At 32.4% G+C, this 27,483-nt stretch overlaps 2 protein-coding genes and 3 pseudogenes across 2 annotated transcripts; 3 read left to right on the plus strand and 2 right to left on the minus strand.

Moving 5' to 3' along the window:
* The first annotated feature begins 407 nt into the window (after window positions 1-407).
* Window positions 408-12,332, plus strand: LOC123274096 (annotated as a pseudogene).
* Window positions 12,333-12,605: 273 nt separating this feature from the next.
* LOC123274108 lies at window positions 12,606-16,003 on the plus strand (annotated as a pseudogene).
* Window positions 16,004-16,106: 103 nt separating this feature from the next.
* LOC123274097 lies at window positions 16,107-21,795 on the plus strand (annotated as a pseudogene).
* Window positions 21,796-24,283: 2,488 nt separating this feature from the next.
* LOC123274107 lies at window positions 24,284-26,241 on the minus strand. The gene is made up of 3 exons (XM_044741598.1): window positions 25,986-26,241; window positions 25,598-25,917; window positions 24,284-25,528 (listed from the first exon to the last, which is right to left on the minus strand). The coding sequence occupies exons 2-3, from the start codon at window positions 25,605-25,607 to the stop codon at window positions 24,441-24,443; spliced, it is 1,098 nt and encodes a 365-aa protein (XP_044597533.1). The 5' UTR covers window positions 25,608-25,917; window positions 25,986-26,241; the 3' UTR covers window positions 24,284-24,440.
* On the minus strand, window positions 26,221-26,935 carry LOC123274098. Its single transcript, XM_044741588.1, has 2 exons — window positions 26,511-26,935; window positions 26,221-26,435 (listed from the first exon to the last, which is right to left on the minus strand). Exons 1-2 carry the CDS (start codon window positions 26,821-26,823, stop codon window positions 26,221-26,223), a joined length of 528 nt encoding a protein of 175 aa, XP_044597523.1. The 5' UTR covers window positions 26,824-26,935.
* Between the last annotated feature and the right edge of the window lie 548 nt (window positions 26,936-27,483).

The following is a 27,483-nucleotide window of genomic DNA, read 5'->3' on the forward strand; positions in this document are numbered from 1 at the left end:
TGTTAATTTTTACCGAGTTTTATTTGGTAATTATTATAATCGATAATCCCCTGAGTAGCTGTGACTCGTAGAAAAATCTACCACAAGCTACTGGGTATACTTTCTTTGTTGTAGATAATTTTAATCCCCTGAATAGCTGTGACTCATAGTTAATACTACCACAGCTATTGGGTATGTTGTCTTTGTTAATGTAAATTTTTAATCCCCTGAATAGCTGTGACACGTAGGCTATGCTACCACAAGCTATTGGGTATTGATGACACTTCCGGTTGTAACAGGGTAAATTACCCTTAATCGATAAGTCGCCAGAGATCGATAACTTTTCGACTAGCATTTGAGCGCATCGATCTTCGGGCCTAGAGAGAGAGCAGGAGGGAGTATTTTTGGGGTCGTTATATAGACGAGCCATGCGTGGTGTCCGGAGAAGTAGTAAAGTGTTGGAACGAGTAACATCAAGAAGTCCAAAGAAGGAAGCGAGTATCAACCATAGAGTTTCTTCAACCAAATTTACACCAGGTATTGGACTTTGGTAATGATGAGCCTTGGGGCCATATACCCGGCTCATCAAACACACTACTTCTCATTTTATTTATTCAAGTTTAGATAATTCAATTGTTTAATAATTTTGCTTAATAATAATTAATTATTTTAATCAATTTAATTTGTTAGCTTGTGAACAATTCCTCCTGGGGATTTTACACCCGAGGAATGTTCTAGACCTCCTGGGTTTAGGTCGTGAGTATCTAAATTGTTAATTCAGCTGGTTAATAATTATTAACATCTTAAGATTGGCTAAATTAAATTCATCTTTTGATTAATCAAATTTAATTAATTTCTGAACATCGAGAATTATTCCAATCAGCAACTCACGACTGGTCAAGCTTCGGTACCCGAGGTCGAGTTTAGTACGCTGTAACGAACAACGTCGTCCATTTTTTGAGCGCGCAAATTCCTTGAGAATTTGATGACGCAGTAAATTTATAAAATCAATACGTGGACTATTTTATAATTTATAGCAATTGAATTACCACGTAATTAATTATTTTTACATTAATCATTTTTTATTGATTTATATTTTTATCATTTATTGAAAATTACTTAATTATTTATTGGAAACAATTTTAATTACCGGAAATTGAATCATTGAGAAAACTGCGACGCACTTAGTAATTGAACGTCGTGGATAATTTTCTGTAATTATTTTACACCGAGGCGAATTATTAATTATCCAATCGTCATTCTCAAATTACTAGAAAATAATTATTCCACGTGTTATTAATTATTGAGAATTAATTTACTAAATTTCGGAGCAGATAAGACTGATGTACCCGTAGATAAACTTTCGGCAAATAATTTGTATATCGAGAAATTACTGATTAATTATCTAATTTTATTGCCAATTTCTACTTGGGTTGTCTTATATATTGAAGTCGTGTACTGGAAAATTGTCAATAGGTTAATATCATTGTTCCGGTAGAAATTGTTATAAAACTATTTATTGTGTGGATTACGTCCGAGTAAAAATTTAGTTAATTTTATAAAGAATGTTCTTCGAAAGAATTTAAGTTAATGCGCAGAGTTAAGCTCGTGTTAAATTTGGAATAAAAGAAGCGTCGGTTTTAAGCCGGAATTTTAAGAAGTAAATTTTGTTAATTCGTGATGAATAATTCATGGTTTTATTGTAAGCTAATGACTGAACAATTTTAGTGAAAATTAACGTTGTAAATTTTGGAGTTAATTTTGTAAAATTTTAATTAGTCAAAAGTAAAGTAGAGTCAGTGTGTGTGGAGAAGAGTGGGTTGTGAGTGGGTGAGTGCTACCAGCGTTCCTTCGCATACGATTAGTCTCTTTGCGAGGTGTTTCGCTGGCGTAGAAGCCGTTGTATAGACGCCAAGTGGGGTACAGCGGTAGTAAGGTAGAAACCACGGTATAGTCGCTCCATAAGAGGGTACTGTGGGATTAAGCAATTTTTTGTAAGCTCGCGGGAGGACATCGGTCTACGTTTAGTCACTGGGTCGACTACTTTCGTGAGCCGAATTAGAAGCCGTTGTATAGACGCCAAGTGGGGTACAGCGGTAGTAAGGTAGAAACCACAGTATAGTCGCTCCATAAGAGGGTACTGTGGGATTAAGTAAATTTTTTCGTAAGCTCGCGGGAGGACATCTGTCTACGTTTAGTCACTGGGTCGACTACTTTCGTGAGCCGAATTAGAAGCCGTTGTATAGACGCCAAGTGGGGTACAGCGGTAGTAAGGTAGCAACCACAGTATAGTCGCTCCATAAGAGGGTACTGTGGGATTAAGTAAATTTTTTGTAAGCTCGCGGGAGGACATCGGTCTACGTTTAGTCACTGGGTCGACTACTTTCGTGAGCCGAGTTAACGAGCCTTTGCATACGATTAGTCTCTTTGCGGGGTGACAAAGCGGTAGCGTGGAGTTGAGGAGAGTAGTAATAAGTTGTAGCATTAAGTGAGTTAGTTGTAAGTGAGTGTGTGTACGTGCAAGCGCACGAGTTATTAAATTCTTTGTTAATAAATTTTGGTACCGTTGTTAAATAAAAATTTATTCATTTTCAGAACCACCTTCCCCAACTCTCTCTTCCCTGTAGATTAATAGAATCAGCTCTGGTATCCGGTTCCAGGAACCGAGAAAATAATCCTGGTGGCGCCCTGGTAAATCTTAGAGTCAATTGTTGAATATATTGTTGTTGTTAAATTTTACTAAGGGCCAAATGAGCGGGAATTAAACCACCCGTTACACGGTTTAATTATAAATTTCAATAGAATTAAGAAGAAGATAAATACTTAAAAAATATTTTTTGATAAAATTCAATAAACTTAAGCTTCACTATACTCTAAACTCAAGTAACTTTTTCCCCAAACTAAAAATAGCTAATGACTGATATTATTTATTTAATTTTTAAATTTTAATTATTAAATAAAAATTTATTTATTTCCGGCCTTCCCTCTCTCTCTTTGGGTTTTTCAATGTTAGGGCGCCAGTGTAACGGGTGGTTTAATTCCCGGTCATTTGGACCTTAGTAAAATTTAACAACAACAATATATTCAACAATTGACTCTAAGATTTACCAGGGCGCTACCAGGATTATTTTCTCGGTTCCTGGAACCGGATACCAGAGCTGATTCTATCAATCTACAGGGAAGAGAGAGTTGGGGAAGGTGGTTCTGAAAATGAATAAATTTTTATTTAACAACGGTACCAAAATTTATTAACAAAGAATTTAACAACTCGTGCGCTTGCACGTACACACACTCACTTACAACTAACTCACTTAATGCTACAACTTATTACTACTCTCCTCAACTCCATGCTACCGCTTTGTCACCCCGCAAAGAGACTGATCGTATGCAAAGGCTCGTTAACGCGGCTCACGAAAGTAGTCGACCCAGTGACTAAACGTAGACCGATGTCCTCCCGCGAGCTTACAAAAAATTTACTTAATCCCACAGTACCCCCTTATGGAGCGACTATACTGTGGTTGCTACCTTACTACCGCTGTACCCCACTTGGCGTCTATACAACGGCTTTTAATTCGGCTCACGAAAGTAGTCGACCCAGTGACTAAACGCAGACCGATGTCCTCCCGCGAGCTTACAAAAAAATTTACTTAATCCCACAGTACCCTCTTATGGAGCGACTATGCTGTGGTTTCTACCTTACTACCGCTGTACCCCACTTGGCGTCTATACAACGGCTTCTACGCCAGCGAAACACCTCGCAAAGAGACTAATCGTATGCGAAGGAACGCTGGTAGCACTCACCCACTCACAACCCACTCTTCTCCACACACACCAACTCTACTTTACTTTTGACTAATTAAAATTTTACAAAATTAACTCCAAAAATTTACAACGTTGATTTTATCACTAAAATTTCTTCAGTCATTAGCTCGAGATTAAAATCGTAAACAATTTTCACAATTAATAATTACTACTTAAAATTTCCGACTCAAAAATCGACGCCTAAACTTATTTCAAAATAACCACGAGTTTAATACTCAGTACATCGTATAATCCTCAGAATATTCTCTATAAAATTAACTAAACTTCTCGGACGTAATCCACACAATAAATAGTTTTATAACAATTTCTACCGGAATAATGGTATTAAATTTTACTTATTATAATTTTCACAGGCTTCAATTTCAATATAAGATTCAACCGCGTGAAATTTCCGACTAGACAATTATTATTATTGTTATTGTCGACTGGATAATAAATTAACAACAATTTTATATCGATGTAAAAATAAATTCCGAAAATCATCCGCGGTTATTTCAATTTCTAATTTCGTCGCAATTTTCTCAATACTTAATTTTCCAATAATAATTTTAGTCTTCCATAGTTTAATATATAAATAACCACGTGGAATTTTTCGATTTATAAATAATTAATAAAACAATTTGTCTCAATATAAAATAAATTCACGAAAAATTATCCACGGTTAATTCGATCTCAATTGCGTCGAAACTCAGTAGCCGATTCTCAATAAATTATATTAAATAAATAATATTTTTTTTTGTAACAAATAATATTAATAAATGATAATTCAATTGTTATAATTTATAATAATAGTCCAGTTGTTAATATTGTAAATTCACTGCGTCACAAAATTCTCAAGGAATTTGCGCGCTCAAAATAGACTCCGTTGTTCGTTACAGCGTACTAAGCTTGACCTCGGGTACCGAAGCTTGACCAGTCGTGAATTGCTGATTGGAATAATTCTCGATGTTCAGAAATTAATTAAATTTGATTAATCAAAAGATAAATTTAATTTAGCCAATCTTAAGATGTTAATAATCATTAACCAGCTGAATTAACAATTTAGATACTCACGGCCTAAACCCAGGAGGTCTAGAACATTCCTCGGGTGTAAAATCCCCAGGAGGAATTGGTCACAAGCTAACAAATTAAATTGATTAAAATAATTAATTATTATTAAGCAAAATTATTAAACAATTGAATTATCCAAACTTGAATAAATAAAATGAGAAGTAGTGTGTTTGATGAGCCGGGTATATGGCCCCAAGGCTCATCATTACCAAAGTCCAATACCTGGTGTAAATTTGATTGAAGAAACTCTATGGTTGATACTTGCTTCTTTCTTTGGACTTCTTGATGTTACTCGTTCCAACACTTTACTACTTCTCCCTTACACCACGCATGGCTCGTCTATATAACGACCCCAAAATACCCCCTCCTGCTCTCTCTCTAGGCCCGAAGATCGATGCGCTCAAATGCTAGTCGAAAAGTTATCGATCTCTGGCGACTGATCGATTAAGGGTAATTTACCCTGTTACACCCTTTTGTAGAGAATTTGATTTCCTATAAGCATATTTTCATGATTTTTTATCAAAATTTAAATAATGTAACAAATATTCCAAAAAACTATAATTTTATTGAAAAATGAACTTAAATTGGCCGCCGGCACGTGTTATTTTTGTTAAAAATCAAAAAGCAAAATTTTTACAGATAAATACCAAAGTCAAGTTCGAAGATGAGCTTAATCGGTCAAGTAATTTAGAAATACCAGGATTTCAAAATTTTGAAAATCATAAAAATTCATATTTCTTCACTCTCTTACTTGAATAACTTTTGAATGAGATAACCTATTGAAATTCTGTAAAATCTATTTGAAAGCTCCTTAAATAAGCTTTAATTTGAGTACCATATCATATGTGTAGTCTTAAAATTATGTCCTATTCCGCTATGCCAATCATGAAATCTGCTATTGCACTGGTTTTAAAATTTTTTCGTCGATATATATTTTTGTCGATTGCAGAGAAGCTAGAAACCCTAGTTTTGTATACAATTCACGTTATATTTTTTTTCTATTCATAATGAAATCTACTTCCATTTCGGCGGCCGAATGGTCTTTTTTTACTGGGTAAGACTTCTGACGGATCCAATAGTTAACCGGTCTTAAAATAATATTAAAACTGATAATTTTACTGTATTTTTCTATAAAATTTGGAACCTGATCTTTAATTCACATAATAAAACTAAAACTTTTTATGTTATACCGATAAATATCACTAAACTAATGATGAAATGCACTCACCTCCCAATTGTGTGCTAGTTATTTTTGACCGCTTTATGGCTGATCGTGTTGTAAACAAACTCGGAATATTCTTTTAAAGCTATAATCACTGCGCAATGAATTGCGTAATTTTTTATTATAATGATTGAATGCGGTATTTTTTTATTTTAATACTTAAGAAAAAAAAAGCCCTTGTAAAATATTGATTAATTAACTTTTTTATACATCGGTCAACTAATTGGTGACATCTGAAAATTTTTCCTCAAAAGTAAATTTAAAATCAAAAATTTCAAAAAAGTTGCATTTAATCAATTTTTGAAAAAATAATAAATCGTATTAGACTGATAAAATAACCCTCATACAAAATTTTTTTGATCTGCTTAGATCTACTGAGATATAAGGGGATCAAAAACTTCATGTGCGTACATAGATTTACACGGTGATCCATATTTCTCACGCTCACTAAGACCTATAAATTTTGGTTAATCTACTTTCATCGATCTACATATGTGCAAGAGAATTTCAATCTTTTTTATCTCCGTATATGTAAAAAGTGACGCAGAACATCGTATAGATCTATAAAATGTTTTTTTCTATATTTGTGGTAAATATTTATATTTTTTAAGGATGCTATAATAATTATGTAACGTTAGTAATTCTGTCATTTAATTACGAGACCTTACTTATTATTGCCGCTAGCTCGTTGGATTAATTACTGAGGGCGAGGGGGGGGGAGGGAATTTACATCAGAACTACTTGTATATTATTAAATAAAATTAGATCCAATACATATTTCATTGAGCTCACAACTGTGATCTCCGGTTTTCAATGTTTTAGTTAAAAAATCTTCGCTTTTACAGGAATGGAGATTCGCTTAACTTTGCTGCGATTGCGTTGAGCTCGACTCGCCATTTGGGCTGAAATGAAGTTAAATTATTATTTAAATAACTATAGCACTTTTTAAATACTTTAAAGCAGATGATTTAAAATAAATTTTTAATTTATTTAAATCATTAAAAGCGTATAGTAATTCGTCTGATAGTAGGTCTAAGTTTGCGAGATCGATTTTAGTAATTTTTTTAACTTCCCGCGAAGAAAATCGAAGATTTTCAAAAATCGGGAAGTTATTTTCATCCCGTTCTGCAAAAAGTTTTCATCAGATCTCGACGTTTGAAGGTGACAGGAAGCTTCCCTGACTATCCCCGCGAGGTTGTCACTATATCTGTATGGGTGTGTGTGTGTGTGTGTGTTTTTTTTTCTTTTTTTTGTTTTTCCCCTTAGGGGGGGGGGGAATCCTTTTTACGGATTCTAGGCATAGTTGTTTGGCCTGGATATGTGGCGATTCGACGCAGTGTCATACTAAAACTCGACACTAACGCCCCTACCCACCAAACCCTAAACCCCTTTTCCTTCTTTCCTCTAATCCCTCATGGAAACCGCCGTCAGGCATTACTTCGTGAAGGGAGGATCTAGCTACTGCTCTTCCTTCTGGTGGCTAAGGTGTTAACTACCTTCCTTCTATCTTCTGCTATTTGCTCTTCTTCTTTCGGTGGAATGCAAGTCTGTGAGGACTTCTGTTGCAAACGTGTTGGTAGCGTTCCAGGCAGCTTCTGATGACAACATTGCTTCCACTAGTGGATCGAAACGAGGACATACAAAGAAGACGTGCTCCGCATCTTCAGAAACTCCTAGGCAGGACGGGCACTCCGAAGAGTCATCGTGCTTAAAACGGTGTAGATATTCTCGAAAACACCCATGTCCCGTCAACATCTGCGTAAGATAGTAATTGACCTCACCGTGATTCCGGTTAAGCCAAATGTCGATCCGAGGTATGAGACGGTGCGTCCACCTACCCTTCTCTGCAGCATCCCATTGTAGTTGCCATCGGCCTATGCTCTTTGCCGTTCTTCAATTCTAAGTTCTTCAGGGCTCAGTGCAGTTGACCTTTTTCGTTGGTGAAGGGCCCGTCTTTCCTCTGCTAGTACTCTAAGAGGTAGGGTTCCAGCAATGACGCACACTGCTTCTTCTGATATAGTGCGGAAGGCACTAGCTACTCGTAGGGCACTCAGTCGGTATATTGGTCCAGCTTTTCTCCATGATTCTTGAGTTTCCAGTGCATCAGCCCGAATGGATGTGTGTGTGTGTGTGTGTGTGTGGGGGGGGGGTGTGACTATGTGATTCGCTTATAACTTTTGAACGACTAAACCGATCGGAACCAGCCAAACGGCGTTCTAAAGAGTTCCCTTAAACTTAGATTTCCTGAGAATTTGAACCGATCTGGACCGATAGATTTTGAGAAATTTTGGACAATCTCAAAAAAAATAAGAAAACAATCATTTTTGAAAGTGGTTTTTTTGGAATAACTTTGAAACGGCTCAATCGATTAACTCCAAAAACTAATCCGCCCTTAACCTTGAAAAACCACGTTGATCACCGCTAATCCGATCAAAATCGGTTGATTCGTTCGAGAGATATCGTGAACGAAAAAAAAACCGAAAAAAAGTGTTTTTTTCACATAACCGACTTTCTTATCGAATCGTTTTCGATAAAATAGAATAATTTTCAGAGCTTAAAAACTGCGTCGATCGCCGCCTAGAACGTAAAAATCGGTTGATTGGTTCGAGAGATCCTCAACGAAATATTGGGGAACAAATGTTTTTTCAACATAACTCCGACATTTTAGACATTTTTTGGAATAACTTTTTAACGGCTCTACCGATCAATTCCAAAAACTAATCAGCTCTTAACATAAAAAAACCACGTCGATCGCCGCCAACCGCGTGCAAATCGGTTCATTTATTCAAAAGTTATTGCGGTTTAAAAATTTGGAAAATTGTGTTTTATCAAACGTTTATCAGACTTTTGAGCTCAAAGAGCTCAAAAGCATAAAAAAGTTATCTCTTTAAGCTCAGAGAGCTCTAAGTAACACATAAATGATATATATATATATATATTTATATATATGTATTTTATCCTGGATTGAAAAACTGGTCCTCAGCCTCGGTGGGCACGTTCTTTGAATTTATTGAAAATATTTTATTTCTTTATCTACATTTGACTAGTTGTTTTATTGATTGTATTAAGACATATCAAATTAGGCTTCCCCAGCAAGTGTTTAATCACCCCATTTAATTTTAAGTACTAATGACTGCAGTTATGTTTATTTTATATAGAATCTTTTTTACCAACTTGATAATTTTAAAATTACCTTAAAAAAAGAAATAAATGATCAATAGATATCAAAAAATATAATTAAACTAAAATTTTTGACAATCTAATTCTTTCCCATGCCTTGCAACGCTGATCAATCGTCGTTAATGTTTATAGTGAATTTTTTCATAAAAATTCTACAGGGATATTAGGTATTATAAATTATAACTTTGTAGATGTTTGTTATAAAATTATCCGTGACTACAACATTAACGCGCGAACATATGGTTAGAGGCACGGAAAGTCGACTGAGGTAATGCGGTGCTGCTATTGACACCAGTCACGGATAATATCCGTGCCTGTAAATTGAGAAAAATGGACGATTTGGAGCGATTTTTTTATCCGTGCCTCTAATTGCAGACACGGATATATTTTCTCCCCAGTGTGAAAATTTCCGTGACTGCAATGATATCCCTAGAAATATCCGTGGCTGCAATTGCATAAAAAAGACATTCAAAGGAATTTTATCCGTGACTGTAATGGAGACACGGACAACACGTCATTGCCTCAGCAGATTTTCCGTGCCTCTAACCATATGCTCGTGCGTTAAAGTTACAGTCACGGATAATTTTATAATGAACACCTACAAAGTTAAAATTTATAATAATTTACCAGTAAAGTTATGGAAAAGAATTAGATTGTCATAAATTTTAGTTTAATTATATTTTTTGATATCTATTGATCATTTATTTTCTTTTTTAAAGTAATTTAAAATTATCAAGTTGGTAAAAACGATTCTATGTAAATAAACATAACTGCAATCATTAGTACTTAAAATTAAATGTGATGATTAACACTTGCTGGGAAATAGAAAAATCAAATGCTTCTTGGATTTTTTTAAATTAATAATGAATACTAATGTTAAGTAAGTAGATAACCTAATTTGATATGTCTAAATATAATCAATAAAACAATTAGTCAAATGTAAATAAAGAAATGAAATAATATTTTCAATAAATTCGAAGAACGTGCACACCGAGACTGAGGACTAGTTTTTCAATCCAGGATAAAAATATAATTATTTTGCCAGTATAAAATTGATCTCGCAAACTTAGACCTAGTATCAGATGCATTACCATACGCTTTTAATGATTTAATTGAATTAGAAATTTATTTCAAATAATCTGCTTTAAAGTATTTAAAAAGTGCCATAGTTAGTTATTTAAATAATAATTTAACTTTATTTCAGTCCAAATAGCGAGCCGAGTTCCACGCGATCGCGGCGAATCTCCAGCGAATCTCCATTCCTGTAAAAGTGGAGATCTTTTAACAAAAACATTGAAAACCAGAGATCACAGTCGTCAGCTCAATGAAATAAGTATTGAATCTGACGATGGTATCAATGAGATAGACAAATTAAGAAAACGGTTTCAAGAATCAGTAGAGATACTGGAAGTACGGGAGTCCAAGTTAATTGACGTGAGTCGAATGAATATGGATTTACTCATCAGAATCAGGATGTTAATTTAATAGCCGACGATTACACGCAACGCATGTCAGTGGTGGAGAAAAAATTCCAGCAGACAATCAGAGAGTGCGATTTGCTCAAAGACGAGGTCGAGAGTCTGAAGAAGGAATTATCAGACTTGTCTTCATCATTCAACGCGGAAAAAGGTGAGATAATCAAACAGTTGAGAGAAGAGGGCGAAAAGTTGAGCAAACAGCAGCTACATCACTCCAATATTATTACAAAATTGCTAGCCAAAGACAAGGAAATAGAAGCGAGTTTGAAGAGCAGAGTTCGGAATTAGATCGGTTAAAAAGGTTGCTTAATGCCAAGGAGGAGGTGGAAAGAAATCAAATAGAGGCAGTTCACACCCTCATTGCTAAAGTTAAGAAACAGGAGAAAGAAGTTTTGTGGTTGCAAGAGAAGTTGGATAACACGACGCATAAAATGAATGCCTACAAAACGAGTCTCGACGTGGCTAAAGTTGAATTGGCGGAAACTAAATTGAATTTCAGTGCTGCTGAAGAACTGAAGCAAGTATTCGATAGCGCTGGAGAGTCGTGTCGGTTGTCGGCTTAGGTTCAAGATTTGAAAGTCAAATTGCGTCAAGAGGAAGAAAGCCACGTTGAGAAAGTAGAAGGATTGAAACAGGAGAACAACAACCTGTTAAAACCTCCGGAGACTGCAGAGGCCAGAAGCGAAGAGCTTTCAGACTCGGTGTCGCTTGTCAAAAAAATCTCTGCTTCAACAGCTTGAACAGCTCCATGCGTATCTGACGTATAAAATAAACAGCTTTATGAAACAAGAGAAAATTCTGTCAGACACCATTGATGAATTGCAAACAAAGTTGGACAATATGGTCTAGAATAGCCGTGTTGGAGTCTCAGATTAAGCGATCCGAGTCGGAGAGGTTGAAAATGGAGGAGCTGCGCGAGCAATCAAAATTAGAAAATACAAAACTTGTTGGGAAAATTGGTAAATTGATCCTGAAAATAAAACATCTTGAGAAATCTCACAGTGAAGAGGTAAAAGAGCTTAAAAGAGAGATTGAATCGTTGAAAGATAAATTTTTGATGGAGAAAGCAGCAAGTGATTCTGAGAAAAGAAAAATTATAAATGTCTTGGAGCACCAGCAGAGCATGAAGGAGGAATCCCGCGTCAGTCCGACTTCTAGTATCAGAAGAGACTCTATTAGCAACACAATTAGCGTCTGGTTGGCGGTGAGTTTCATGTTACTCCCATTTTTTATTTAAATGACTGGACATGTAATTAAGCGACGATTATCAATGTTAATTGAGTTTATTTATCTGTTTTAGTTTAATGATTCGATATTCGATACCAGCTCTGAACGGTTTCCATTACAGAACGGATCGTGGATTTGTAGGTCGCTTCTAGATTCCATCAAAGAAGACGTAAAATGTTGCATCATGCGTGATTTTTGCTGGTATTAGTTCCATGACCAGTGCCCAAAAATGTGGCGCAAGCCATCGAATACAGTAATATCGCTGTGTACTCTGCAGATGCACTTAATGTGTAAGAGTTGAGTACGTAAATATTATTTATACGTTACATGTTAATATAAAGAAGTTGGTAAATATAATATACCATTTAAAACTATTTAATTTATTAATTTGTTATACCGTCCTTCATTAACGTCATACACTCCCTCGACATTCGTTATTATAAGCCTTGATCATGTATACGTCCGGTACTGTAAGGTTTGGTCACGGATATCCGTTGCCTTAAGTATCGGACACAGATATCTGTTCCTGCAAGCATCAAATCACGAATATATCGACTTTATTGACTACTTTATATCTGTGCTTGAAAATAATAATCATAAAGAATTGTTCTTCTTTTGTCTGTTCTCCGAGAGTCGTTCGATGCTCTTGTTGTCTAGAGGCTCGTTACTCACGTTAACATCTTATAAACTATAATCTGTTTGTAAATTTATTCTTTACACGTTTTATAGTTAATTTTTTTTTTATTATTGTTATGGAAACCGCAAAGTGTTGTGAATTTGAAGTTGGTAAATTATATGATTCATGGAATGAATTTCATGAAAGATTGAAGTTATTCGGAGATGAAAATGGATTAGTTTTTACCACTTTAAGATCCGACCCATTACACCTCAAACACTTAAAAAACTCGAATAAAAATAACTATGAAAAGAAAGAACTTATTAATAAATTAAGGTATAATTCTGTTACTCAAAAATGTAAACTTGGTCCACCAGCTAAAACTCCAGTACCGAGAAAGGTGATAAAACGTGTCACTAGGTAAGATAATTCTAAATGAAACATTTAATTTCTAAAATGCTTTAATGCTATTTTTTATATTCGTTAGCTCTTTCAATGTTTACTGTCCGGCTTATATTAGGTTAAAACTAATTGCCATTGTACCAGGAAATTACAAATTAAAGATTGTCGAATTGAATTTAAACCATGAAAATCATCCATCAGACTCTCCGGTAAGTTTTTTATTTTTTAAATTATCAAATATAATTCGATACATACATATATTGCAACATCTATGTCAGCGCATATATACCGCGTAGCTATTTGTAGAAAGAAGTTATTATTAATTAATTTATAATTTAGCTATTAAAATCACAACCCGAAAATAATGCATAGATCTAAACCCCCCAAAAAAAACTTGATATTTTTTCCATATAAATTTCGAGACCGAAACTTTTTGTTTATTTACTTAATTAGCGTGGTTTTTTTTAAACATTAATTTAATTTTTTTTTTATGGAAATTTTCCACATCCATACAGTGGCCACAAAATTTCGCTTATTCTCTTAATAATATAGATGAATAATTTTTAATAAAAATCTTTTAAGATTAATATTTTTTTTAGGACCTAGCTTGTGCGTTTCCAGAAAATCGAAGGTTACCTCCTGAGCTTCGTGAAAAGGTTGAAGACTATTTAAAGATGGGATGTAGCAACAAAGCTTTACGATGTGAATTATCGACTAAGTATAACATCCTTGTTACATCCAAAGATATTTCTAATATTAAACAATCTTTACGACCTACTAACAGCAACGATATTCATACATTTGTAAAGCTTTTGAATGTAGAGTATGGTAAGTATTTTTATTATGAAAAGCTAAAATGTTTGATTATTAATTCGAGTATATATAATTCTTCGTTCAAAGAAAATATTATGATTTTTATATACAACTGATCTACTCTCAATAGCCAATCAATTACTGGTGCATTCATTTTTAATTTTTAAAATAGACTTTTTTAGATTAAAAAAATTTTTAATATCTCTGTTTACTTCAGGATCATAACAATTAGCGTCTAGTTATAATTATTGACATGAATTCTTTAAACTTCGAAGATTAACTTTTAAGGATTATCTACATTTACTTTGGCTATCAAACGGTTTTTTTTGTTGGGAATAATTTAGAATTTAAATTCTAAGTCTAATTCTTATTATCTATCAATATCGGAAATTAAAACTTTAGCGTTTAAAAGCGAATATTGGTTGATTTTTTGATAACAATTCGTTCAAAAATTTATAGTAGTCTAATATAGCTGAAAGTTTTGTTAAATGTTAACTTAAGTTTTTTAGCCACACATTATTGTGCTTCATCATTATAAAATTGTACTTCTGGTACAGTTTTACAAATGGACAATAGTCCATTTCAGCATAATTATTTATTTTTTAACGTAAAAATATCTTTTTCTTTCTGAAATAAATTTTTTGTTTTAGGTTGTACTACCAAAATAAAAACAACAAACGATAATCACTTTCAAGCCTTATTTTTTACCAACGCATCAATGCAAAATTCCATGAAGAATTGGCCTGATATGTTATTCATCGATGGTACTTACAAACTCTTCAACTTGGGATTTACCTTATACCTAATAATGGTCCAGAATGGAAGTGGCAGAGGAGAAATTGTTGGCGTATCATTATTAGCTACAGAAACATCCGATGTTATGAAATGGGTTGCCAAAACATTTAGAGAATTTAATGAAGAAGCTTGCACTAATACCAGATCTATAATGACAGACAAAGATTTAACCGAAAGATCCGCTTTTGCGGAAAGTTTTCCAAAAGCTCGATTTCTTCTATGTTTATTTCATACTCTGAAGACATTTGACCGGCAGCTGAAAAGTTTAAAATTAACTAAAGAAGAACGATCGATAAGTTTTAGGCTTCTCCGTGATTCAGCCTATGCTAAATCACAAGATATTTATGATAGTATTTATGAAAAATTGATTCGTAGCGTGCCCGAACGTGTTAGCAATTACTTTAATCGTAACTGGCATCCTAATCGAGATGAATGGGTCAACTTTGCTACGGCTGGCTATAATTATGGAAATCAAACAAATAATATTGTTGAAAGCACAAATAAACAGATGAAAACTGTCTGCGAATATCACAGCACATTGTGTGAATTTGCGAAAAATTTTTTTCAGTTATTGAGTTCATCCAAACAGGAAACTCACTTATTAATGGCCATGGATGCGCTGAAAAAATTAAATATACAACACGAACTAGGTATATGTGTAAATGATTATGCTAACTTTTTAACTTAAGTAGCTTTTAATAAATTAAACGAAGAATTAAATAAATATTCCAGTATAATTATTACAAGGTACTGTCAAGAGACTAACGTTTGTTGCATGGATGTAAATGGGTACCAGTTAATGTCTTCAACAACTGATTGTAAATGCAACTTTCGTACAAGTCTGAAGCTACCATGTATACACATTTTAGCTGCAAGAAAACATTTTAATCTCAATCTTTTCTGTCCTGAATTGTGCGATTCAAAATGGTCGAAAGCTGCAAACATAAAAAAATTAGATGCTAAGTTTCACGAGGTTTTTTTAGCTGATTCAATTTTTAGCGATCAGTTTAAAACTTCTGAAATTGAATTGCCTAAACCACACGAGACGTTAGTTATTAATGACATCACTACTGTTGGTGGTATTACTGAAGAACAAAATATCAAAATCACATCTGAAAATGAACGACGACAAATTTTACAACAACACTTAACTTCAATTTTAAAAAATACTTTGCAAGCAACCGAGATAGAATTCAACAAGGTTGATGATGAATTAAAAAAAATAGTGTTAAGTTGTCAGCAAGCTCGTGAAGTAAGTCACTGCACAAATAATTTAAATTCCAACTTACAGACCGTAATTTTACCTGAACCAAAAATATTAAGAGGGCGACCTAAATCGGCACGAAAAACTACCACTGGATTTTTTCCTCGCAACAAAAACTAAAATACTGTCATTTGATTTATAAATTGATTTATTATAACTATTTTACTTTCATTACATTACTTTTTTTATTTTTATTTTTATTGATTGTCAGACATTTACTCCAAATCAACTACGCATATGTTATACATAGTACTTGGCATGAACATAGCCTTGGATTGGACAAGTTAGTAAAATATATACCAGCCTGTAACACAGAACAATACGCCTGATTCTCGACGCCATGATTATTCTACATTACTTACCCAGCAGACAAGTATTTCACAATGATTTATCGCTATGACTCTTGATATGAGATCCTGATTTAATACTAGAAACAGTTTTTTATAGCTTGAAATATTCTTTACAGTATTGTTCTTGGGAGCACTAGCTTATGGTATTACCTACCACTATTAAATCTCGCTGAACAAAAGTCAAGTCTTTATTTACAACTCGGTGCTTTGCCTGCGAGAATTGGAATTAAACTCAAAATACTTAGACTATTAACTATTTCGACCAAAGATCATCGCGATTCATTCGTAGATATTAGCATTAGCCCAATAGAAGAGTCGATATCGGTGTAATTAACGATTCCAGGTTTCTAGAAGCTGTTAAACTGATTAAAAAAGCAACTACTGTTGTCGATGGCATTATTTTTGATGAGTGACCAGCATTCTATCGTTAATGAATTTAATTGAAGTGGAGTAAAAGCCAATATCATGGTGCGTTACATTATGGAGCAAACGAAAGCACACAAAGAAACTTCCGAGATAGCAATGCGACAAAATTTTTCAGAATCATTGTAATCATCCATATTAAAAATAATCACGGCTATCCGTTACTGCAAGCTCTAAACACGTATATCTGGGATTTAAAAAAATTTACGATTTCCATCTTCTTGGAGAACATCGTAGTTCATAAATATGTATGAGTTTGTCGAGGTCATAACAAGACTGGCAGTATAATGTTCATTGTCTGTTTCATAAGATAAAATTCTCATATATTCACTTTAAATACCTTTACAATTATTGAAAAGTGCTCTTTTTCAGCTATTTCTTCTATTATTGATTCTTATTCGCCCATCAAAGGGATTTTATGATTTAGAGCTTTAAATAGTTTTTGAAAATGGATAGTTAAGTGCAGAAATATTCAATTCAATTGCCTTTAAAAAATTATAAGCTCATTCTATTGTTATAATAATCTCTGTTTTTTAAGTCAGCTTTGATACCTTCACTGACTTCGCATCAGTCGACGAATTAATATCTTTATCACTACTTTTTAATCTTCTTTGATTCTGAAATATTTTAATATTATGTGTGAGTAAGAAAAAACAGTACATATTTACTGAAAAATCATTTATACTTGTAATGTAGATGCATCTGTTGCATGCAACAGAGTTTCTATTGCCATTGTTGGAGGTGACATTTTCGAGGAACTATTGTTGATCAATGTTGAGATTAAAATTTTCCACTTCTTGGTGATTTCTTTTTTGGACAGATACACAAGAATTCATATTTTAATGAATGTTATAAAGGCATACAGTTATATTTTTAAAAAATTGAAATGCAAGAAGAAAAAATTTGACAATATTGAAATAAACAGGCATTTGACAACTTTTAAAAGTTTTTTTATTAAACAAATAATTATAAAGAAAATTGAAAAAGAAAAAACCATATGTAGAAATTTTAGAAGACCATCAATGCAATTTTTTTTAATTTTATTTTTATATAAACTATTATTAGTTCATTTGTTAATTAAAAACATTCTAACGAAATTTTTGCATATCTGCTAATTTCAGTGTCATAAAATGTAAACAAGTTACTTGTCTACGGGTTGTTACAGCAATTTTATCTTTCTTTTTTTTTTCATTAATTTTCAGCAACTTTTATATCTTGCAGCAATTATCATTTTTTCTGATTCGCGTCTCGTACTCGCATAAAACCATCCAACGATTCTAAAATATGCGTATATCATTCTTATATTAATATGTATAATATACATATGCAAGGTGCGATTACATCCGTGAGCTGAATTCTATTGATTCAAGGATCTCTTTATTTTTTTTTTTTCAAACTAGTGATAATGAGAAAGGACAAGGCAACGATAATTGTTAGTTATAAACACTTATGATATTATTCATAAGTTAAAGTTAACGATGATTATTTAGTTCGATTGTTTGTTTCTTAAGTAATCTCGCTTGTTTTATTTTTTTTTAATTCGAAAACGAGAATGCTTATTTACCCTGTAAAGAACGGACGGACAAGCTTGCAATAGACACATGTACTTCTCGTTAACCATTCATTGTAATAATATTAATAGCGATATTAGTACTGTAGAAATAAATAATAAATAAATAAATCTTTAATCTGAAGGGTCGCGAGTAGCAGATGATAAGCGAAGATTTATGTGAAAGATGACCGTGCTGCTCCAAGATGTGGAGTTAATTTTTTATCTGACGCTCCATCACGTCAAAACTACTCAATCTATCGGGATGGGACTGCGACCATTCGACGCAGAATTTTCCATGGATGGTTATAGACTTCTTATTTTTTGTATTTTATCAACCCTTTTTCATTTTTTTATGATTTAATTTTATAAACATTTTTCCAGTTAATTAAAACAAAAGACAGGCATTTTCTTTCAATTCCTTTGTTTTTAACTTCCCGCTAAGAAAATTTAAAATTTATTTCTCAGACGCCGTTCACACTTTTACGTATGCAATAATGCTGTTCAATACACATTTACATGATCAAAACTTGGGTAGAAAAATGTCATGCTCTCAGTTTATGGAGAATCTCTCAGAGCACAGTGATGGCGATAACTTTCCACGAGAGGTGCTTAAACAGCTTTACACTGCGATTAAATCGTATCCACTTGAATGGACTTTGTAAGTACTCTTTATTACACAATATTTAATTTATAAATAATCATTCATTACTTTATTATTTTCATAATTAAAAAATCCACTGTTTTTCAATAATTTTTTTTTTATTAATTAGGGATGATGATGATGATGAATTAGCATCTTAAGTCGTTCAATCAGGCAATGGACCTGCGACATCAGCATCTGGAAATCCATTCCTAAATGTGCCAAATGTTTCTGGTGCCACGGAATTTAAAAAAGGATATGTTATGCTTATATGTTACTACGACACTAATGGAAAGAAAAGTAATTATTTATTATTTTAAATTATTTATAGAAAGCTATTTTTATTCAGAAAGCTATTAACGTTTTACTTGAAACAGACTTTGAAATTATTCATTTCTCTAGCAATAAAAAATAGGAAGTATCTATACACCTGATAAATTTACGCCGCGTGAATGTAAGGGCCTTAAATCCACACTGCGTGAATGTAAAGGCCCTTACATTCACGCGGTGTGGATTTATCAGGACTTTTTTACGTGTGAATAGACACGTCCTAAAAAATAATAGCCCCTGAAAAAAATTGCGTTCGATCCAAATTACGTATTTATTTAATATATTTTTTTACTATTCCTGGAAATCGTTTATTAACAATGTTGAAATGCTTGAAACGTATAAATTAAAGATAAAGTAATGATTTATATATTACTTTTATTGCAGCCCCATTTGGTAAGCGAGGATGGAAAATGTAATACGACTGTACCTTACGAGAACTAGTACTTTATTTACACAAAGACACGAGCACGGCCTCCGTAACGACAGCTTGCATAACGCGATTCAAATTCATTATACACTGGCAACTAAAGCGTCGGATTATACGAAGAAGCAACATGTTTTCAGGCTCCAGACTGCTGACTAGGCAGAATATCTCTTTCAAACTAGGTAAATTTTATTTCTTCTCCTACGCTATCTAATTTTGAATTAGTTAAGACATTGAAGAAAATTTAGTTCATATATAAGAATTTCATTAAAGTAATAGTCGTTTTATTACTGTTTTCAATATTTATTAGACTTTGACCTACTTTTTATTTTCATTTTTTTTTAAATTTCAATGTTTTTAAAATACTATTATTTATTTTTTTTCAGTGATTCAAAGGAACTACAATCGTGGATAGACACAATAAATTTTGTTTGTGCAAATTTTTCATGTCAACCTCTTACTAGAGCGGTAGGTTCTCAACGAAAGTTACAGCGGCCTTTGCTTCCCTACAGTCACACCAAATTGACGCCTGTAAGCATCGCCAACCAACCCACTACCGATTTATTAATATAATTTAATCATAATATATTCTAAAATATTTTTTAATTTAATTAGCTGCGCTAAATGAAAATGCCGCTTTCCAGCTACGTTGAGGAAAAAAATAGTATTCTCACCACGGGCAGGAAATAAGAAAGCCTCAGATCACGTGTTTGTCGACCTCGGCTTCGCCTCGGTGATCATTACATGTAATCTGAGACATTTCTTATTTTCCTGCCCTAGGTAAGAAGTATACTATTCGCCCTCCGGGCGGAAAGTGGCAACTTTCGTCCCCCTGCGCTAAACAAAGTTGCCGCTTTTTGCTTTCTTTAGACAAAAAAATAGTATACATTCCTTGGAAAGTAAAAAAGAAAACCTCAGATCACATTTTTGTCGACCTCGGCTTCGCCTCGACCAACAATTACATGTGAACTGAGCCTTTTCTTATTTTCTTTCCCAAGGGGTGTAATATACTATAAAAAATCAATATATATATATATAACTAATATATAAAATTCTCGTATATATATATACATATATATATATATATATATATATATATATATATATATATATATATATATATATATATATATCATATAAATTTATTTTTAATTAACGATGTCGTTAATAATCTATTTTGATTCTAACTTTTATTTTCAAGCATTCCTCCACACCTTGAGGCAAACTCTCGTATTAGTTCGTATCGGAGATGCATGACTCGTTCGACAAAGAGTGAAATATTAACATAAAAATAATAATAGATAAATTATGATTATTAATAACAAGCAAAACACTTAATAATATATTTCACACAGATATACGACACACTCAACACCGGTTTATTACCCTAATTGGAGTGCCTATGCTCATGATTATAATTAATTATGTTTTAGTGTGAAATAGTTTATCATTAAATAATGTCTGTATAAATGTTTTTATTCAATATTTATTTTTAGCGTGAACAATTAAGGGACTACGAAGAACGAGTTAGCAGACTGGAGGCTTAGCTCGAGAAACATCGAAAACATCCGCCGAAACGGGGAGCTAAAGCTCTCACTCTACAAAATTACAAAGAAAAAGACGCTTATCTTTATTATGAGGTTCAATATTTTTTTTTTTTCAATTTGATTATTTCAAAGTTTTATTAAATTAATTGACCTTTTCCGGAAAAAATTTAACTCATAAATTTTTAAATGAATTAAAAATTAATTAGATTAAAATTTTAAAATTTCAGATAATTAAAATTCTAGTATAATTAATTTTTTTAGAGTTAAAAAGATACAAGACGTATTCGTATTTCTTACGATCCCAACTGGTATTTACAGAAGTGGAGCCTTCATTAGTAGAAAGCAGCATCGGTGAAGTAGACGAAGGCGTAGGCAGTGGAATGTTAAACCCAGAAGCTGGTATGATACCGCCACCGATGCCGGATCGTCCAGCAATAAAAGGTATAGTTACAGAGCTGCCATTTACAATCATAATCTGCTGAATGGTCAGGACTACGGCGGTGATATTGGTTGACGCGTCATGGGTGTCTTCTCAGCGTGTGTAATTTAATTAAATACTTTATTTATTTCATCAAATCGCACATATTTTCAATGAAAGTACGTTTGACTTAACTAAACTCAACAATACTATGACGACAATGATGATGAACAAGCTAGTGTACTCGGTTTACTGTAAATTAATCCAAGTCTTTTAGATTCAATTAAATTACGACTGCTCTTGGAATCCAACACAAATAAATCTAGTGAATGCTGAGCTATTTCGCTTTTGGCTCGGCTGATTGGGGCTGGCTTACTGAATGTTTCTTAATTCATCAAAAATTGTATTTCAACTGAAGAAGGCTCCCTATCCCGCAAATAATTATTCAACGAAGGTTTAAACGGTGAGAAACACAAATATATGTAGGTGATACGAAGTTCGCCAGGTCGTCTTACCTCTAAATAAAGATACATGAAAGTCAAAACTCGCAAAAAATAGGCCACGATTCGTAATTAAAATAAAAGTGCATGTGGGGCAGTATTCGAATTTTCAGTTCAAGTTAAATTTTTAATCATCATAATCACAGATATCCGTTACTGTAAGTCTTGGTCACGGATATCCGTTACTGTAAGCTTCAAATCACGCATACATATAGCTTAAAGCAGCATTAATCCGGTGAAGACTCAATTCTATCATGATTACTTTTTAAAAGATAACGCGAATCACGATATGATTTTTCTACTAACTAAATGTTTTTAAATTTTATCGATTTATAATTTTGATTCATCGAAGCTCCAGTAATGTGAACAAGTACTACGAACAGATGGAAAACGCAGTGCTAAGTCAAACTGTATTGAGACCGCAGTTCTTCTTGTATCGATTAAAATAATTTCTTTTTGCTCTTGCCTATTCAATAAATTCTAATAACTAAATTTCTGTCATTTTTGCGATAATACAACAAAGACTTGCTAGAGATTGATAAAATTTACTGAAAGATTCACACGAACTTCATGCTAAACTGCGAGCCTTACTAGAAAGCTAGAATCAGCTGAGTACTTCCAGAGTTGGTTTCCATATAAAACATTGATGATTCGTGCATTCAATTATGATATTAAGAATAGTCTCAAGTAGGTTTCTAGATGACAAGACTGTAGAATGTCTAAAAACTGGAAGAGGTAATGAAGATATTTTAAATATATTATACTAAAAATATATATGTTACTTAAATAAATATATTTATTGAACTAAAATTATTATTGCTTCGAACAATCACAATAATATATTATTGATACAATATACCATTGATATATGGTGCACCGAATCGTTTAATATACTCATTAATTTCATTCGTAACTCTTTGACCTTCGTCGACAAAAATAGCCGGATGTTAACTTCATTGCATCTTTCGGACGACCTTTCAATTTAATAGGTGACGATAAAATTGAATTTCCGTAATCTAGATTATTTTTATCAACAATACGAGAATGGTTTTTTAAGTCTCCTGATAAGCAATCATTGTTTTTATTTTTTTCTAAAACTGATTGTACTAGACATTTCTGACTCCAATTTGCCTTTAAAGATTTAAAAAATTTTTTAATAAAATTTCCGGCCAATTGGTAATTAATAATAATAATAATCCCGGGTAAAAAAGATTATATATAATTATATATGATTGTATATAATTGCATATGATTATATATAATTAAAAGCTAAAATTTTGATGGAATTATTTGTTTATTATATGGAACTATATAATGCTAGAGGGCCTGGGTAACAATTTTTAAACTAGACAAAACTATTAATTTTTGTGAAATTTAATTTTTTTATAAGTTAACACAGTTTCTATTATTTCATCCGCAAAATACTATAGATTGAAATATTATTAATCATTGGAGTAACAGACTCTTAGTTAAAAAAAGAGAATGTTCTATAAGTAATCACAAAATACTCACTGGAGCAAAAAAATTATACATAATTATATATGATTGTATGTAAAATATATGATCATATATAATAATATATAATTACATGCAGCATTCTTTAATAATTATATATAATCATATACAATTATATATAATTTGATATAATTGTATATATGATTGTATACAATTATTAAAAAAATGCTCCATCTAATTATATATATATATATATATATATATTTATATATATATATATATATATATATATATATATATATATATATATTTATATATATATATATATATAATGGGGTATTCCATGCCAAATCGACCACTTTTGACCCCGACCCTTTTCGATTTGGCCGAAAGTTTTCCATCCTTTTCTACCCTATAAAAAACGGTTCTCAGAATTTTTTTGAATTTTTTTACCTAACTCCAAAAAAGTTATGAATTTTTCAAAAAAATGGCTTTTTTATTTTCAAATAGCCATAACTTTTTCAAAACTAAACATTTAGGTACCTTTTTTTTTTTTTAATTTTTGTTTTTAGATGTACTTTCCGATAAAAAATATTAAAAAATTTTTGTAAGTCAATACATATGGAATTTTTCAGTTTTTTGACAAAAATCAATGATTTTTCGAAGTTCGACATTTTTTTTTTTTAATTTTTTTTTTCTAAAATAAACTTTAATCAATTCCACAGTTATCCCTGTAGAACCCAGATTGGGCCGATTTCTCTTTCTATTTTTTTTATTCAATTGAAAAAAAATTGTTAAATTTTCAAAAATGGAAAAAAAATTTTTTTTCATAAATTTTATTTATATAATGAGATAAATACAATTCAACGATTTTACGGCATTACATTCACAATTTAGAGGCTTCATCGATGACTGTAATTAGTAAGATCAATAATTGATGCAGCTAAAATTAATTACTTTTCTCTCTGTCGTTTAAATATTTTACAAATTCTGTGTTCATTCGAATTCGAAAAGTTTTTAACTAGTAAACAACCATTTTTGTCCGGAATTATACAATGTAGTTGTTGAGTTCCTGTAATCGGTTTCGTTTTCAAAAATCGATCATTTAAATCATTTACTGCTGTGTCATAATCTTCTTCTGGGGAAAACTTCACTATAATATTCGGCAAGTTATCCGGTGCAGAAGCCCATTCAAAAAGTTCTTCTGGTGTCGTTATTTGTTTGTCTACCGCGAGTTGGAGACTTGCTCTCGCTGCAAGTCGTTTGAGAATACCACCGATTCCATCACACGGACCTTTCCCATGGGCAGTCGCAAAAAAATGCCATTCAGCAGGAATATCAAAATCATCTTCGTGGTAATATAAATTTACAAAGTTTTTAAAGTTTTTGAATTGTTGAGGAGCTCCATCAGAAAAATAATAAATCTTGTTACAACGTTCAGGAAGACTTTTCACGTAATCAGTTATTATTTCGATGAAAACATGAACAGCAACGGCATCATGTTTGTTAGAATCTGAGATAATTACTAAACTTTTGTGTTCAAGTTTGTTATTTACTTTATAATAAATAACGACTGGAAAAACTGTTGCCTGATTATTATTCCAGTGAAAACCAGCTGCCGCATTTTGTACTACGAAGGCATAATTTTCTGCAAAATCACAAATAATAACGTATTCGTTTGGTTTCAATGTTTCTTTCAATGTCTTCAAGAATTGGGCTTGCTCCTTAGCAATGAACGAATGAGGTGGAAGAATTTCTAACTCACTACAAAATTTTTCCACAAATTCTTCTGTAAGCTTAATAATAGTTTCTAAACTACTTCTCGGTTTTGATATCCAATATTTATATGTAATATTCTCGATTTCCCGGTCCTCAAAACATTTTAGTAAAATTTTACTCAACTCATCGACCCCAGGACAGTTTTTACATCCACCTAAATAACACTGAAAAGATGGATTTTCACATATAATCATGCTCAAGTAATCGCTGTAGTGTTTAATGGGCTTTTCTGTGTTCCTTGTCAAAGAATAAATATTTGCACCTAAAATAACAGTAATTTAGTAAACTTAAAATTCACGCATTTATAATTATTAATTAATTTGATAATTACCAAGCATCATTAACTTCACGTTTTGATGAATCGTACACACGCAGATGGTGTGTGTTCCACTTGCCCCTGCTAACACACAATGTTTTGGTCGCAAAGAAGCGAATTTTGAAAATCCAATTCTCTCAGCAGGATTTATTTCACAGAAACATTGGTATAATTCTTTTAAGTTAGACAGGATAAGTCTTTTTGGACGTGTATCCGATTACCATCATCACTTCGAATTGATACAAAGTCTTTCATACCGGGCATTTGAGCACTATACTCATCATCGTTGTAAAAATTTTCAACTTTTAATTTTACCTGATCAGTAATTGTCCTCCCTATACAAAAATGTTGAGTAATTTAGTTTTCAAGTGTATTTAAAACATCGATTTTACGCTACCCATACCTAATTTCGATTCAGGTGTAGAAAGTAAACCCGTTTCTTCAACCAAATTTTTGCTACTCTTGACAAATGTCTTGATGTATTCATAGTTTCACAAATACGTCTCTCACTCCATTTTACAGGTAATAATGTTAAAATTTGTATTTTCAAAGACTTATCAGTTTCTTTATCGTTGAATTTATCATACAACATTTTAATTAGAGAGCGAAAATTTTCACCATCGTCATCAATCGATTCTTCATCTGAAGAAGAAAGCAAAACTTTTCAAGCTGTCGGATACCCGATTTATTTTATTGTTCAAAAATTGATTATCATTCAATTTCTTCGATGGAATCGGTGATTGAGTGAACAAGTCCAATGCGGGGTTTATTACGGGTAATTGAGTTGCAGCGCTAACTTGGGATCCTGAGCTTGATTGTGATGCTTTGGGTTCGCTATCAAATGACATGGAACCTTAAAAAATAATAGTGAAACATATAGCTACTAGAAATGTATTCAAGTAACGTATAAATAATTAAAAAAACTTACGGAATGATAAGGATAATGGGAGATCCGTGGCACTTGTATTACTATCATTATCAGCCTGATCATTGTTGTCATTATTGTCACTATAGTTGTCTTCACGGTCACTTACATCAGCACTAGGATCATTACGAGCATTTGTTTGTTGCTTCACTAACTCTGAAGCTTTTTTTCGACATGAACTGCATAATAAATAATTATCATCTAATCCTAACGTTACTTTCATAATATCAGTCGCCGGACGTAAACCAATTTTTTTAAAATGAGATTCCAACTCAAAAGGATTACAACACCGATCAAATACCTTTTTTGACGCCATAAAGACAAATTAAAAAAGCGCTTATAAACTAGAGAAATTATTTATTTATACAACAAATGTAATGACAATCTTTTATAAAACACTAGATTGCACAAAAGATTTATAGGTTATGTTTTAGATTTCAAAATGAAAAAGCCGCACTTTTAATCAAAACATACTAGCTTATAGCATCTAGTTTACTGGCTATAGGTAAGTCGATAATTGTTATCCCTAGTTTATCGATCTAATTGATATATTAAAATTTGAATCTTACTAATTACAGTCATCGATGAAGCCTCTAAATTGTGAATATAATGCCGTGAAATCGTTGAATTGTATTTATCTCATTATATAAATAAAATTTATGAAAAAAAATTTTTTTTCCATTTTTGAAAATTTAACAATTTTTTTTCAATTGAATAAAAAAAATAGAAAGAGAAATCGGCCCAATCTGGGTTCTACAGGGATAACTGTGGAATTGATTAAAGTTTATTTTAGAAAAAAAATTAAAAAAAATGTCGAACTTCAAAAATCATTGATTTTTGTCAAAAACTGAAAAATTCCATATGTATTGACTTACAAAAATTTTTTATCGGAAAGTACATCTGAAAACAAAAATTTTAAAAAAAAAGGTACCTAAATGTTTAGTTTTGAAAAAGTTATGGCTATTTGAAAATAAAA

This window comes from Cotesia glomerata, unplaced genomic scaffold (assembly GCF_020080835.1).
Source record: "Cotesia glomerata isolate CgM1 unplaced genomic scaffold, MPM_Cglom_v2.3 scaffold_22, whole genome shotgun sequence".
NCBI classification, from domain to species: domain Eukaryota; kingdom Metazoa; phylum Arthropoda; class Insecta; order Hymenoptera; family Braconidae; genus Cotesia; species Cotesia glomerata.

Coding starts and splice junctions, on each gene's coding strand:
- LOC123274098 (XM_044741588.1), bottom strand. CDS start 26,823: ATGGCGTCAAAAAAGGTATTTGATCGGTGTTGTAATCCTTTTGAGTTG. Junction 26,436..26,510: donor CCCATTATCCTTATCATTCC/GTAAGTTTTTTT, acceptor TTATTTTTTAAG/GTTCCATGTCATTTGATAGC.